At 42.6% G+C, this 15,101-nt stretch overlaps 1 protein-coding gene across 1 annotated transcript in view; it reads right to left on the bottom strand.

The window, feature by feature from the left end:
• CMTM8 (CKLF like MARVEL transmembrane domain containing 8) overlaps positions 1-13,352 on the bottom strand; it is a 54,758-nt gene extending 41,406 nt beyond the window's left edge. Inside the window, exon 1 of the mRNA XM_005278703.4 lies at positions 13,051-13,352. Within this exon, the coding sequence (XP_005278760.2) occupies positions 13,051-13,206 (156 nt within the window). The 5' untranslated portion in view covers positions 13,207-13,352. The remainder of the gene's footprint in view (positions 1-13,050) is intronic.
• Positions 13,353-15,101: the final 1,749 nt, after the last annotated feature.

Below are 15,101 nucleotides of genomic sequence, written 5' to 3'. Positions count from 1 at the left end.
GGAGGCTCCCCAGCTCCCCAACAATCCCTCCCCCCCCACACACACAAGAAAACCCTGTTCCATACTTTTCCCACCCACACCCAGCAACTTTCCAGGTTCACTCCCAGGCTTCTTCCCTCTCCCTCAGCTCCTCTGTTACCCTGACTCCTCCAAGTGTTTGCACTGCTTCTGAGGAGTGCAGGAAATAAGTTTCTGTATTGTAGTTTAAATGAATTACTCAAAGTTCTGTATTGATTTGCATAGTAAGGAATCTATTTGTCCAAAAAAAATTTCCTGAATTTTTTTTGTCTGTATTATTATAGCCATACTTGCTGACAGGTATTTTGAAATAAATTACCAAAATAATTGAAACTGGTGTGATTATATTGTGTTACTTTGACAAATAAAATATGCAGACTTTTAAAATATTGTGTGCAAAAAATTTTGGCACAGAATTCCCCCAGTAGTAAGTTTAGCTCTGAATATAAAAATGGCATTTGTAGGATTCGACCCTCAGCCTATCAATCATTCCCATATCAAGTATGCTGTTTACAAGCTGTATTTTTCTAACCCCAAATCTTGAAAACTCAGCCTAGGATTTTGAACTAGGACATTATTTGTGTGCAGCCAAGTCACACCAAAAAACATGCAATGTTCATTCCAACCATTGAAAACAGTCTTTCCTCACCATTCTGATATCTTCTACCAAATACTTAGGGGCAAACACATCAGAAACAACCAGAAATATCTATTGGGAAGAAACTGTTGATTCATAAAAACCAAACAATACAAGTGTTGATCACTAAACCCAAATTCCTCTCCAACTACTCCTTGATGTCCTTATCTCTCAATATGCATTTGTTTTATTTTGTACGTGGAGACTATGGGAAAATCCTGGCCCCACTGAAGTCAATGGGAGATTTGCTATGGATTTCCTGGGAATCAAGAGCTGATCTGTTATAATCACATCTTTGTAATGAATGCAATATACATACAACTTATCTTAGACTGGATTTGTTTTCAATAACTGATTTGGACGCTCTCTGTACCTTCAGTTATTTGGTAATCTTGTTTGCATGCACCATTTGTATAGTGTTATGATAAAAAAAGAAAAGCAGCATGTTAAAGGAGAATTCTCTCTCATACTTATTTTCCATTTACATAATTTGTAAAACATTTATTTTGGAGATCTAAATTAAAGTTGACAACATCCCCCTAAAATCAATAGAAAATGCAGGTTTTTAACCTTTAAAATGAAAGTTATTTATCTAGACAGATCAACTCTGAGGCTGACATTCCATTATCTAGATTGATAAGAACGTGAAAAATAAATGTAACCAAGCTTAAAGAATTCTGTTTCATTTATTGCTTGTGTGGTCTACTGAATTTTAACTCAGCCTGAAGGGAGACTTTCTAAGAACGCCCTTCACCTTTAACAGATTATCTTGCCCTGCTTATCCAAGGCAAATATTTGCCAAAAAAGTCTCTTTTACCGCATGAAAAGGCAGACCAATGTGTCTGCTTGACCAGACACATTGTACAAAAGACAGGTCTTCTGTACAATGTGTCTGGTCATGTTTTATTATTAAAGATTTCTTTCCAGAATTTGGTAAAGAGCTTATTAAAACATTATATAGAACATTCTAAATGAAGTCTGGATAGATTACTCTAGTGTGTAGAGACTCATTGATTCTTGCCTTTGAAACAAAAAATTAATAAAAAAAAGTGGAAAAATCTTTTAAATATGAAATGAAATTTCCTCCTGGTAAGACTACTTTACCTTCTGAAGAATAACACGACATAAGCATAATATCTTATTAAGAGTAAGGCCCTGAATCCTGGAAACATTTATGCATGTATTTACCCTTGTTCACCTGAGTAGTCTAAATGAATTCACTGGGATTTCTCAGATGCATAAAGTTAAGCATATGCTTAAGACAGATTGCTGCCCAGCTGTAACATACCAAATAAGGAGAGAGAGATTTTCAGGAGTGGTTCATTTTAAAAAAATGTATTGGATACCCTCTGTCTTGTATTAACATAGATGAATTACCAACTTGACTTAAAAAGTTGTTTTATTATTCCCGTCTCGTGAACTATAGATTCTTGTGTGTTCATGTAGCATATCTAATACTAGTTTTGCACAGTCTTTGAAAAAGTTAACCTTTTGCCATAAAATAAAATCTAATACAAAGATGTATCTGTTTTACAAATTTACTGTTTCAGATGTATACATTCACATTGTACATTAACTCCCCAAGCATTGGTCAGCAGGACTTAAAGGGACTTCCCATTCTCTATTATCTCCTCATGTATAAATTAAACTGGATCATTTAATCAAGGGATAACTTTAATCTCCTCCCACCCATCACCCTCTCGAGTCAAACTGTGTCAATGCAAGAATCAACCCTAAACACAAAGGTCAGTTTTACTGGAATTGGTGTGGTTTGTGTTACAACAACATTTATTTTTAGAAGGAGTATTTCCCACTTGGAAACTTTACAGGAATATAGAAACAGCCACAGCATATACCAGAACAAAATAATAATAATAATAAAAATACTCTGTCTAGCCTGGTATCCTGTCCCTGACAATGGCCAATTCCCCTTGCATTAGAGGACGATGTAGAACACCTATTATGCACTTACTTGTACTGTAATATACTTCAATACAATCCCATAGGGAAGAGGAGATTTTTTTTTGAAGATCAATTGGTGATCAGTTTATTCACTGACACAAAAGGATTGACAACATTTGTAATTCAAAACCCAACATTTTAAAAATCACCAGAGTCTCTTGCTTCAGCAATGGTAGATAACCACTCTTCTACACCTGCACCTAATGAATGCATTATACACCCAGATACACAACATGTTTGGAATTCCATCAAAGAACCTGCTGGTGATTAAGATGGCTAAGAACTTTTTTGCCTTTTTCTACAGGAGTTCTTTAATAGTATAAATCCCCTGCAGCTTGATTATTTTAGGAGTTTGGGGATAAATAAGGTGGCATTGTAACAAAAACACAGTTCCTGGCTGACCACTCCCAGCTAGTGGCAGATTTTACAAAATGAGCCTCTCTTATCTGCCAAATGCATAAGACATAGAATCATAGAAGTGTAGGACTGGAAGGGACCTTGTGAAAATTGCAAAATTTTATATTATGATGCAATTGTAAAAATTGCATCATAATATATATGTACAAGGGGGCTGAGCAAAGGTTGTACAAGAAACATTAATTCTGGCACCTCCTAACTTTTGAATCCTTGACTTTCCAACTTTAATAATGTCTTTAAACATAGTTGCATGTATAATATATGTATATGATCTTGATGCAAGCAATTAAGTTACTTGTAGTAAGATGCATTATGTTTACATGATCTTTAAAACATTAGACCAACAACAGATCTAGATATATTGTATTCAGTAAAATATTTGAAACAAAAAATACTGTCATCTTTTAACAGTTGGATTCCGAGCATTCAGAGAACAATAGTGCATTTGTTTTTACATTCTATTTCTACAGCCATGGTCATGGGCATTCAAGCGTGGATTCACCCTCACCTCACCTGACCCTTGCTAGAGTCTGTGCTACCATGGTCCTCCGTCTGAGAAAGTAACTCAGAAGTCCAAGACCGATCAAACAGTATCATGGAGTTTTACCAACTCCTTGATTCCTGGATGCAACATTTTGTCCAGTCAGATCTCCTCTACTCTTTCCCAGACTTAAGTCACAGCTACTCTGCAGCGTAACACACACAGCTCAGAGCTTGCAGTTTACTGTTTGCAGCACTGCAGTCTTGGGAATGTCACTCACAGTAGAGAAGAAAATAAATATAAAGGGGATTCGTTACTGAAATTTCTGTACAACACATGCACACATACACTGCACACCTCTGTATTCTCTGGCAGTCTAACTCCCTGACTAAACAAACACATAAACACAGTCTGTGATGCAGAGCCTCACCAGAAGTCTCCTTAAATCCTGGCCTGGACAAAGCAGTCATGGAAAGGGATGTTGACTAAAAAGGTAAGTCTTGTGTTCAGGCATTTGGTATGAAGCAGAGGTCCTTGATAAGGGTCCTTTTAAGTTGAGCATGTCAAGTCATCAGCTAAAACAAACACATTTCACTCCCAATAGTTCTATAGGATTTTTCAATAGAGAGTGTATTTGACTGGGATGTGTAAACAGATTGTTAATCTAGTCCCCATGATGACATTTTGTTAGTTTTAATAATACCAAGTTAACTGGTTCTCTTAGTCCCTTTCACTTTCATAGTTTAAGTCTAATACCAATCCCTCTTAGGACCTGATCCAACTCCTGTTGAAAGCACTGACCTCATTCTCCTATCACTCTGTGTAAACCAGGAGTTGCTCCCCTGAAATTGCATCACTTACACCTGTGTCACTCCGTTAAGTGATAGAAGAATCAGGGCCAGTGACTCCAACAGGAATTGGCTCCTACCCTTACTGAGTAGTGCTGCTCCTTAGAATGTGTGATAGGTTATAAAATTTATTTGTTGTTTGACCCTAGGAAAGAGCGCTTGGTGCTCCTTCAGAGGCACAATTTCTACTGCTTTATTGAAATTAGAGTAGGAATGAGTGTGGGAGAATCACACTGTAACGCTTTGTACCCTATTTTTCTTATACTTTTGGATAAAGCTAAAAGAAAAAGAAACACACACACACACACACACACAAACCTGATACCTGAATTTATGGCAGTGTTACTCCCAGCAGAGAACAACAGGCTGAATGAGAATGCATGCGCACCAGCAGAGGAAAACATGCCAATGGACAGACAAGGATAATGCTTGGTACCTTTTCAGTTCTGAAGGTCTCAGAATTCATGTGAGGAATTTGTGTGTTTGTTTTGAAACTTTAATCTTTAAGAAGAATCCCTTATACCAGTAGTGAGAGCTTTTGCAAGTGCTGCTTTTAACTCTACCTTTTGCTATCCACTTTGCATGTGAGTGATGTGTGTGAATTATGACTTCAGGAGTGAAGGGAGAACTCCCATAATTGCAGGGCAGGAAGGGATGTTCACCAGCAGTGGAAGGCAGCTGCTGTTGGGGTGGAAGAGTTGTCTCGGGGTTAATACACTAGGCTAGGAGTCATAGGACATGGGTTCCATTCCCAGCTTTGCCAGAGTTGCGTGTGATTTGAAGCAAGCCATTTAACCTGTCTGTGCCTCAGTTTCCCCCAATGTGAAGTAGGGTAATGATGCTTCCCTACTTCACAAGGTGCTGCAAGGCTAATTCATTCATGTGTGTAAAACACTCAGACCCTCAAATGGAGGGCCCTACAGATGCACAAGGAATTTTTATTAACCAATTTTATTTTTTTAATTTGGGGATTGGGGAAAAAAGGAAAAATTTACAGTGATCAAGGGGAAAGGCGGTGATGAGAAGGAGAGGCATGGAAGAGGACGCACCAATAAGAAAGGAAGTCCAGGAGTTTGTACTATTGTCTTAGCTCTATATTTAACATAACAGCAGGGTAAGGAATCTGCATCCCTTGTGTTGTAATTCTACCAATACTGCTATCCAGTCTCTTCACTAGCAGTCTAGTTTCAGTGGTGGATTTTAAAAAAGCCCAACTCCCCTGGACAAGCCTTCACACCACCCAGCAACAGAGCACCCCTCAACAGCCTCCGATGTCACCCTCCTCATGTATTCTGTACACTCAGCCACTGCACCATCCTTGAACTAGGGCTGCAGGGGACTGGATCTACTCCACGGGAACTGCTGGGAGCCTAGGAGGGCTATAAATTACTTCTTCCCTAACAGAGCACCACACTGGTATCCGCACTCCAGAAATGAACAAGAGTCCATCTACTCCCTCTGTACCATAGAGCCTTCTTTCGGGCTTTTGAGTGAGCTACAAAAGACCCCTAATCCAGCTCTGTACTTTAATTAGAATTAAAGCATTCAAAGATTACTGCAGAGATTTTACTGTTCATCTCTAGAATAAATGCCAACAAGAATTATTTCAAAACTGACACTGAAGAGGCACAGGAATTTGGATTAGACTCACTACCCATCCAATGACTGAATTTATGTTTATGAATGTTTTTAAATGCATTCTTCTCATGACAAAGTAACAGCATTGGAGACAAATTCTACCTTAAATTTTGAGGTATTGGGAATTTCTCACATTCCTGAACTTTTGTAAAGTGTCTCCAATCATTTCAAGTTCTGTTATCTAACACATCCCTGTCAATCCCACTATTGTTTCTGTTCATGCTCGGGGCACATTCCACACATCACCTTTCAAACTTCGTTTTCTTGTATTTCACCCACATAGTCCTCTTGTTCCAAGGAAATACACTGATCTAGTCCAGGAAACTACAGACCTTTCAGGAAACAGAGCTTTAAACAATGATGTGATCCCAAAGGAAGATGGAAATTATATGTATATACCTGCTGAAGCAGTGGTGGTTAGTGGGGTGATGGACTAACAGTCTAAAATGCAGTGAGGTCTGAAACCTGACTTCAGCGGGAGTTTTGCCTGATTAAGGAGTGCAGGACTGGGCCTAGAATTCATGCCATGCATTTTCACATTCAGTGTGTATAAAAAGAATCTCTGAAGTTATTGACTGCTGCAGAGGTAATTTGTTACACTCAGTAATAAGTGATTAATTTTAACCATATGCTTAAGTCCATCCCTATTCAGCAAAGCACTTGCTTAATTTTAAGAATGTGCTTGAGTTTCATAGACTTCACCCAAGCAGATGCGCCCAGTTACTGGGGGAAGTATTGAGAGTCCTGCCATTCCAGAAGCTGGAGGGCAGGTTTCCTGCTACTCCTGGGAGAAAGGAGGGGGGCTCATGCTGCTGTCTCTGCCTCTCTGAAGGGGCACTTCAAGTTGGGGGGGGGAAATAGGGTCATTGCCTTAAACAAGCCCTGATAATTCATCTATGTGATGTGCAAAGCATAGGGCCAATGAGGAGATGCTGCGCTCAATAAAAATGTTTTTAAAATGGAGTCAAACTTTTGTTTTACACTTGCCCAAGTAAAGGCTCTCACTGAGTCATTCCTGTCCACAGCTCTTACTATTTTATTTATTTCATCCCTCCTAGTACTAGCTAATTCACCAGAACAGTGCTAGAATTTGGTAAGACAGTGTGCCTCTCAGGATGAATTCTATTAAACTGAAGAGATGTTTCAGGGATGCGTGTTAGAAAAACGCTTTCCCACAACTCTGGATCTTTTTGTTCTAGTACTGTGGTGAGCCTCCAGTTTTATCAAGAGAACCAAGTACACGTGATACCTACTTAATCTGAGACTCACTATACCATCAGAATGAGAGATTATTCATTGGGAATCTTTCTGAATTATACTCCAGAGTCAGACATCTTAAATTTGGACAGGGATAAAAAAAAAAAAAAATACCTAGTGTCTTAATTGAGCCATAATCATGATGTATTGCTCAGAAATGCAATCTAGAAACAAGATCCTGTATAGCTGCAGAACTGCAAGAATGATCAAGTTAATGAAAAACCCAGAATAAGGATGTAGATTCATAAGTACTACATAACCCTGAAGAGTGTTTGGGTGTGATATATATGTGAAAAAGTGAGTGATCAGCCTGGTCACACTATTCAAATCTGGGAAAAAGAATGCCAACCTATTTATCCACTTGCAGCAGCACAACAATCTCCTACATACTTTAAGCTGTATTTGTTTAAAATAAATATCCAGCCTAAAGACTAAATGCACTAACACAAATTTTTAAAAAGAATACTGTATCCAGCAACATGTTTCTCAGCAGCAACAACCTGGAGGAATCACTGTCATTATTCAAAGTAAATATTTTTATAACTATATGCTTAGCAACCAGAAAATTCTCCACTCCTGCAAAGTGTTTCATAAGAGTTGGCTTGAAAGGCTGATTTAGTACTCTGAGGCAGCACTTCTAGTCATTGTTTCACTGATCCATAAAATTCCTGAGAAGACAAACATGTCTTTCTAAGCCATCATCTTGTCTTTTGAGAGGATATTTCTGTTCTGGACAACTCTGGAAGTTGTTATTCTTACTTCTTTGAAGTAACATAATACCTTGGTGGGGTTATACTAAAGGAATATCTGCCACTGCCTTCTACTAGGCCAGGGTATGGCTTCACTGTAGAGTGAGTCTGGGTAATCAGCAGCTGGGTTTGAGCATGAAGTATAGCTTATCTTGGGTTTGAGTAGCTGCACGAAAAAGCCACACTGAAGTTACTCTTGTCTTCACTGTCTGTTGTCATCTGTGTGTGTTGCTAGACTTCTGGGGGCTATCCCATAGTTCTTTGATCTCCATAAGCCAAGCTGCTCTATGATTCTTTCCCAGTGAATTGTGGGAGAACCCATCTGTTCTTCTGTCCACAAACAAGAGAATTGTGGGAAGGCACTGGAGAACTATCATTACTGGAGGGATTTAGCCTGTGTCCAGGTTATCTGAACTTTCGCTTATACCCCCAGCAGTGCAAGCAAGCCACGGTTTAAAGCACCACTATACTCAGAGGAGAGGGTTGTGTGTGTGTGTTTGTGTGTGTGAATGGGAGGTGGGGGTTAGGGGCAACACCTAACTAACAGCGTGGCCTATCACTGCAGTGAAGACATATTCCTAACTGGTACAATTTTGATACATGTTCAAGTGCGTATCCATTCTCTTTGCTAGTTGAACCTGTGGAATTCTTCCTTTACCTCACCCCAGGTAAGAGATCTGTAATTTTAGAACTAGAAGTCATTAATTGTATTCTCACTGCTACAGGTATGTGGTTGACTAATAATTTATGCAGCAACATAGTAATAAAACAGAACTTTTAGAATTCCTGATTAGGGGATCTGGATTAGTTTTAAAGTGGACTTTCAGTGAGTTTGGTATGTAGGATGAGCAGGACAAGTAGAAGCTAACTAGTGATTTGGTGCCATTTTTGACATATGGATCCTGTATAAAAATAGTCATGCCCAGGTACAATGCCTTGGGAGGCATTTCTTCTTGGGAGGAGGGGAAAGAAGAGCAGGGTTTGACCAAAATCTGGGACAGTACTTATTTTTCACACTGAGCTCTATTTTGGTTTTAATGTCATAATCCTTATTTCAACTGTTTGTCTTCTATAAAGTTAGGGGGGAAAAGCAAAAACAAACAAACCTCAAAGAACCTCTATTTCAGTAGCTCTGACATAATTGGTGGAGTTAAGAACCAGCAGTACTAGCTACGACTCAGAACTCATCTGTAGTGGTCTTTAGGTACTATTTTTCAGGCTGATACATAATTTCTTATTGCAGCACACATGACCACAATCTTAGACCCCGATGCAGAACAGCACTTAAGCACGTACCAAACATGGTTTTAAAGTTTCATATTAAGAAAGTCAAAGCTGGTAAGAGTGGCACTAAAATCATTTTGAAATTCTTTTCCAAAGGTCATAAATTGCTAAATTTAATGTAAGGACAAAAACAGGTATCTCTAGACTCCATTTAGCCAGAAAGACTATGGAAACCATTCTGTAAGGCTAGCAAAGACTAAGAAGCACACTCCCATCCACAAGTCTACACAAGAGCCTGTATGTGTGGATTGTTCAAGCGACTAAGTTTAACTATAATCTCAGTCTCAAATGGAATTCATGCCATTGTACCTATGCTAGAGGTACTTCATACAGTACCTTCCATGAGTTCTGTATCACACTTTACTGAGGTTCCAATTAACCTATTCAGATTTCTCATATCAGAGAAAGCATGAGTGGGCTTGTGAACCTTGTTGAAATAAGAAGTGGAAAGGCAATGGGAAGGAATGTGGCATTTCTTTTGAATACAATTACAGTGACTATAGCTTGATTTTTTTAATTGCCCTAATGTTGATACTGGAATGTTCCCAATATTTTAAAACTTGAATTTGTTTACATTTCAGGTGCCTAAGCACTCTGGATTGTTCTGACAATATCTAATAATTACAGCTCCATGCAAGTATTTTGGTTAGTAACAGAAGTTACTTTCTACTACTTCCTCATACTAGGTAGTATCTTGTAACATGATTCTTCTCTGGCTGTTTCTGCCAGAGGTCCACTAAGGATCCATACTGCACATAAGCCTGGAGTTCCATTTGGCTGGTTTGCTTTGATGATAATGGATAAGGTAATTACTCCACTGCTGGGTCAGACTTTTGGAAGTTTAGAATAGTTATATTCTCAGCCCTTGAAAGTGAATGTGGTCAAATAAGTAACCTTTCCACAAACCATCGTCAAAAGCAAAACAGTCAAGCAGAAACTTACATGGTGGATTGAAATGCTTAAAAAATGTTTAAGATCCCTAATCATTAATTGAATACATAGGCTGACTTAAAAAAAAAAAGTCAAATTAATTTACAGAAAGGCAGTGTGTCTAATCATTCAGCACACAGGACCAACAACTAGGAACTCCCACATTCTAATTCTTTCTCTACCATTAATTTATTACTTGGCCTTAAGCAAGCAACAATCTCATTTTGACTGGCACCTGGTATAGTAATTTACATCTGTGCAAAGTAACGACAAAAGACTAAATCTGTTACCATTTTTGGCTGAGCTTGCAAGACTTATACTGTACTTGATGGCATTTCTGTTTGGACATCTGTCAGTTTAGATGTAATGTGATAACTTTTGAACACCGCATCCAATCAATTCCAAAAAAGTTCAGGGAATGTTTGAGGCAAGTTCTTGACACCCTGAATGACTTGTCTCCCAGAAAACAGAGAAATAATGGTGGGGGATTGATGAGGGACACAGAGCCATGGGAGGCGGGTGTAAATGGGAACCCTGGTATTGGGGAAGGGGGAGAATAGGAGCATATGCAGAACCCTTGGCATGGATTGTAATAGGGGAGAACAGGGGACCATGGTAAAGGGGAAAATGGGGGTATGGGAGGGAAAAGCAGAATGGGGGGGAGTAGAGGCACACACAGCACCTGGCATCGAGATGAGAGTAGGAGACTGGCATTGAGCAGAATAGAGGACACACAGGGCCCCTGGCAAGGTGTGAAATGGAGGTCCCTAGTAAAAGGGTGAAGGGGGTGGAATGGGAGTGCACACAGAGCCTCGGGAGGAGGGGAGAAGAGGCACTTCAGGTGCATACAGAACTCCTGCCATGGGGGCAGAACAGGAGACCCTTGACTGGGAAAATGGGGGGTGGGCCCACACAGAGCCCCTGACATGAAGTGGGGGTGAAGAGAGTTCCAGAGAGTCTCTGAAATTGAGGGGGATGGAAGGATGGCATGAGGAGCCAGGAGCAGGGAGGCAAATTAAGGAATATAAGGAATCCCTAGTGTGTGCAATAAGCTTGATCTACAGAAGCAACAAAGCATGAAACCCCCTACTAGAACAACTCTGCGCAGGTGCAACTGATTATACAAAGTGCAATGAAATGATGACTCAGTCCCTTATCCATCTGTAAAATAAGGCTGATGTGTTACTTAGTTTCTTATAAGGGTGTTGTGAGAGTTAATTTATTAATATTACTAATGCAGTGTATAAACACAAAACAAAATATTTGAAAATCTGGTCCTGATCAGCCAAGACTGTTTTTCCCCTGCAAGAGTTGTTGACATTACAAACACTAAAACAGACAAAAGAACACATTCCCTGCTCTGCGTAGATGTTTATGTCATCAAGTTTTACGGGTCTTTACAAGACAAGAACTTAACATTTATCATTTAAAACTACTTTTATTTTGTTACCTAAGTCACATACTCTGTTACTGATGAGATTTCAAACAGAATATTACAAGCATTGTACTCTAGAAGCACCCAAACCACTGGCCTGCAGGAGTTTTGATTGTAGTGCAGGAAGCATTGCAGCTTTTGCAGTCAATGAACTGGGGGGGAAGTTAGGTGGAGGCTAAAAGCCACATAAAATGAGCTTCTCTGTGATGATCCTAAAGAGTAGATTTTGGGGGCCAAGCTCTCAACAGTCCCATGGTCTGTCTGTAAAAATGTGTAATTTAACAAACCTTGAGAGAATAGAAAAGTTATTGTTTCTAGATTATTCATTTAGATGCACTAGCTGATCTGTGTGGATAGACCCACATGGTGCTGGGTGGGAAGAAGGGGGCACATATGGATTTGTTTGCAGGTTCAGAGACTAAAACATTAAAGTTCTTCTTTGGTGATTATTCAACTTTAATTAAAGCTGGATTGAAATTGATTTACAACCTCTGATGCTGACATCATACTGATGTTACATTTCCATAAGATACACACAAGAGATTCTAATATAATTTGAATTAAAATAGTTAATTACAACTATGGCTCAGCATTTACAAGTCTTCAATGCATGACATTTTAAAACATTTAGCATTACACTGAGCAAAAAGGGTGTATCTGACTTTTCAGTATTAAAAACTATTTTGTTTTTTGCAATAGTCTGCAAAATGCTTCAACCTCCAATTGTCCTGAACCTGAAAGCTAGCATATTTGAATGAAGAAACGGAACAACATTGTTTGACAAATTTGTTAGATTCATCTTTGAACAGGTGGTGTAAAGGCATAGGCCCCAGCCCCCAGTCCTGCAATGAGCTCCACCCAGGCAGATCACTACACTGGGACAAGTCCTTCTGAAGTAAAAGGGGCTAGCCTCCTACAGTCTGCATGCTGGAGGGAGATTTCTGCAGGGATAGCCTTCCCCACCAGCAGAGACTTCTTTGTGGGATGAGATTCTGACTCAGCTGTAAGGCTGAGCTAAAATGCATGGGGTGGGTTGGAGCTCAGCTACTCCGGAGTCACTCCACACCTGAGCTCACAACGCAGCCCGGAGTAACCCGCTAGTTAACAGAATCATCAGCTCACCTGTAACTGGTTACTCTGGCAACTGGGTTTCTCCCCAGCAGCAGCGGGCTCGCGAGGGGCTTTAACATTAAAAGCAAAGTCATCGCAAAAGCAGGTCCTTGTACAAAGCCCCCATCCCCAGGCTGCTGGAGAGAAGCCACAAAGCGTGCGAGGGAGAGTCCAAAAGTCCCCGGGAATCCTGCCCGGCTGAGAGCGCTTGGGAGCGGCAGTCAGCCCCAGCGGCTCTCCCGCCCCGCAAGCCAAGGGGACGCGGCAGCGCGCGGGCTACTCACGATCTCGGCCAGCATGAGGACGCCGGGCGCGGTTCGCAGGAACTCCCTGTCGTAGGCGAGGGTGCTGGCGCCGGCCGGGGAGAAGCTGGCGATGAAGGAGCTGCTGGTGGTGGTGACCATCTGGGCGCCAGGGCGCTGCTGAGGCGGTTGCTCCATCCTCAGCCGCCGGGACCCGGGCTGGGCAGCCTCCGGCGCGGCGCGGTGCAAGCCCGGGGTGCGCAGGGCTCAGCCCGGCGTCTGGCCGCGCTTAATGGGCGGCGGGCACGTGAGCGCAGAGCGAGCGCGGCTTTGTGCGGCTGCAGCCCGGCGCGGCCCCCTGCCCCGGGACACCGCAGCCCCCTGCCGAGCGGGGCGGGGCAAGACCTGGCGCAGGGCGCCGGGCCCGGGCGGGCTGGCCAAGGGAGGGCGCGCGCGGGCGGTGCCGAAGTGGCGCAGCCCCCCGAGCGAGGAGAGGCGGTGGGACACGCCGGCTCCACGGACTGGTCACTTCAAGGGTTGTAACTTGGGGGGGATTCCGGCCCCATTGAGGACAATGGCAAACCGCCCCCTCTCCTCTCCTCCCTAGGGCAGGAGCTCAGCCGTGCCCGGGAATGAAGTCGGCTTTGTGCTGGGGCCACGGAAACTCGCTTTCTGCCTCCGCTCGTGTAAACCCATGTTTTGGGGCGGGGTTTTGCCTTAGGGAGCGGGCGAAGGGACGTGTGCGTCTCTTTCCTCCAGCGGAGACCCCTTCCGGCGCTTGACCTGCAAGCACGTTTGGCTGGGGCTCTCCCCGCGCGGGGTGTCAGGCCCGGGTCAGTGGACACCACATTTTGACAAGGGAGCCCCTGACACTGTTCCCTACCCGCCCTGGTTGTCACCCGCGGTTCCGCAGGTAGCCACCCACGTCTGCCAAAGAACGTGCATGGGACGCTTTGGAGAGGAGAAGCATTTAATCCCTGTAGCTGCTGCTGTAAGGTGTTTGCAACAAAATAGAAAGTGGGGTGTGTGACAGGTTGGACCTCCCCTTTCCAGGGTGCCACCTGATGTGCTGGGATCCCACTGAGCCTGCCTGTCCCACCCAGGAGTGCCGCCCTGAAATCCCGCCCCCCACAGAGGCAGCGGAAGGTCCCGCCGCCGAAATACCGCCGCGGTCACCGTCCCCCAAATTGTAATGGGTTGCGCCTGCCCTGGTCCCACCAGCCTGGGTCCCCCACACTCTGTGCTGCTGTGACAGGCTCTCAAGGCCCCTTCCAGCACACACACAGGTAGGGACACACCCAGCTGTAGAATCACACACAGTCTACACTGGTGGTGGGCAGCCTGCAGGCGTGGCCGACCACAGCTCCCAGTGGCCGCGTTTGCCATTCCCGGCCAATGGCAGCTGCGGGAAGTCGGGAACAGCGAACTGCAGCCACTGGAAGCTGCGGGCGCCCATGCCTGCGGATGGTCAATGTAAACAAACTGTCTTGCGGCCCGCCAGTGGATTACCCTGTCGGGCTGCAGGTTGCCCACCACTGATCTACAGACAGCTCTCTGTGGGAGAGCTCAGCTAGGGGATTGCCAAGCACTCCTGTGCAAACACCCTCTGTAGTGTAAACCCAAAATTATACTGTCTTGCATTGTGTGGAGATCTATATAGCGTGAGCTAATTTAAATCACCCTCTTCCTCAATGTGGAGGAAGATATGCACAGCTTTTTGCCTCCCCAGTTATGAATTGTACAAACTGGCTTTTGGAATAAATATGAAACAAGTTTATTAACTACAAAAAGTAAATTTTAAGTGATTATAAGGGACTGCAAACAGAACAAAGCAGATTACTGAGCAAATAAAACAAAACACACAAACTAAGCTTAATACACTAAGGAATACTGGCTACAAATAATAAATTTCTCACCCTAAATGTTGTTTCAAGCAGGTTGCAGAGTTTCTTGAAGGTAAACTGCACTGCTTGCAGCTTAAATTTTCAGGTATTCCTTTTACAGGCTGTCCTTTCTCACCTGGACTCAGCCCCCGCCTCCCCAGCTCAGTTTCTTTGTTTCTTCAGGTGTTTGCAGCAGTCTTCCTTCTTGGG

Source organism: Chrysemys picta, chromosome 2, assembly GCF_011386835.1.
Source record: "Chrysemys picta bellii isolate R12L10 chromosome 2, ASM1138683v2, whole genome shotgun sequence".
Classification (NCBI taxonomy): Eukaryota; Metazoa; Chordata; order Testudines; family Emydidae; genus Chrysemys; species Chrysemys picta.
Note: the sequence above shows the minus strand (reverse complement) of the source record. Positions and strands in the feature narration are given on the sequence as shown.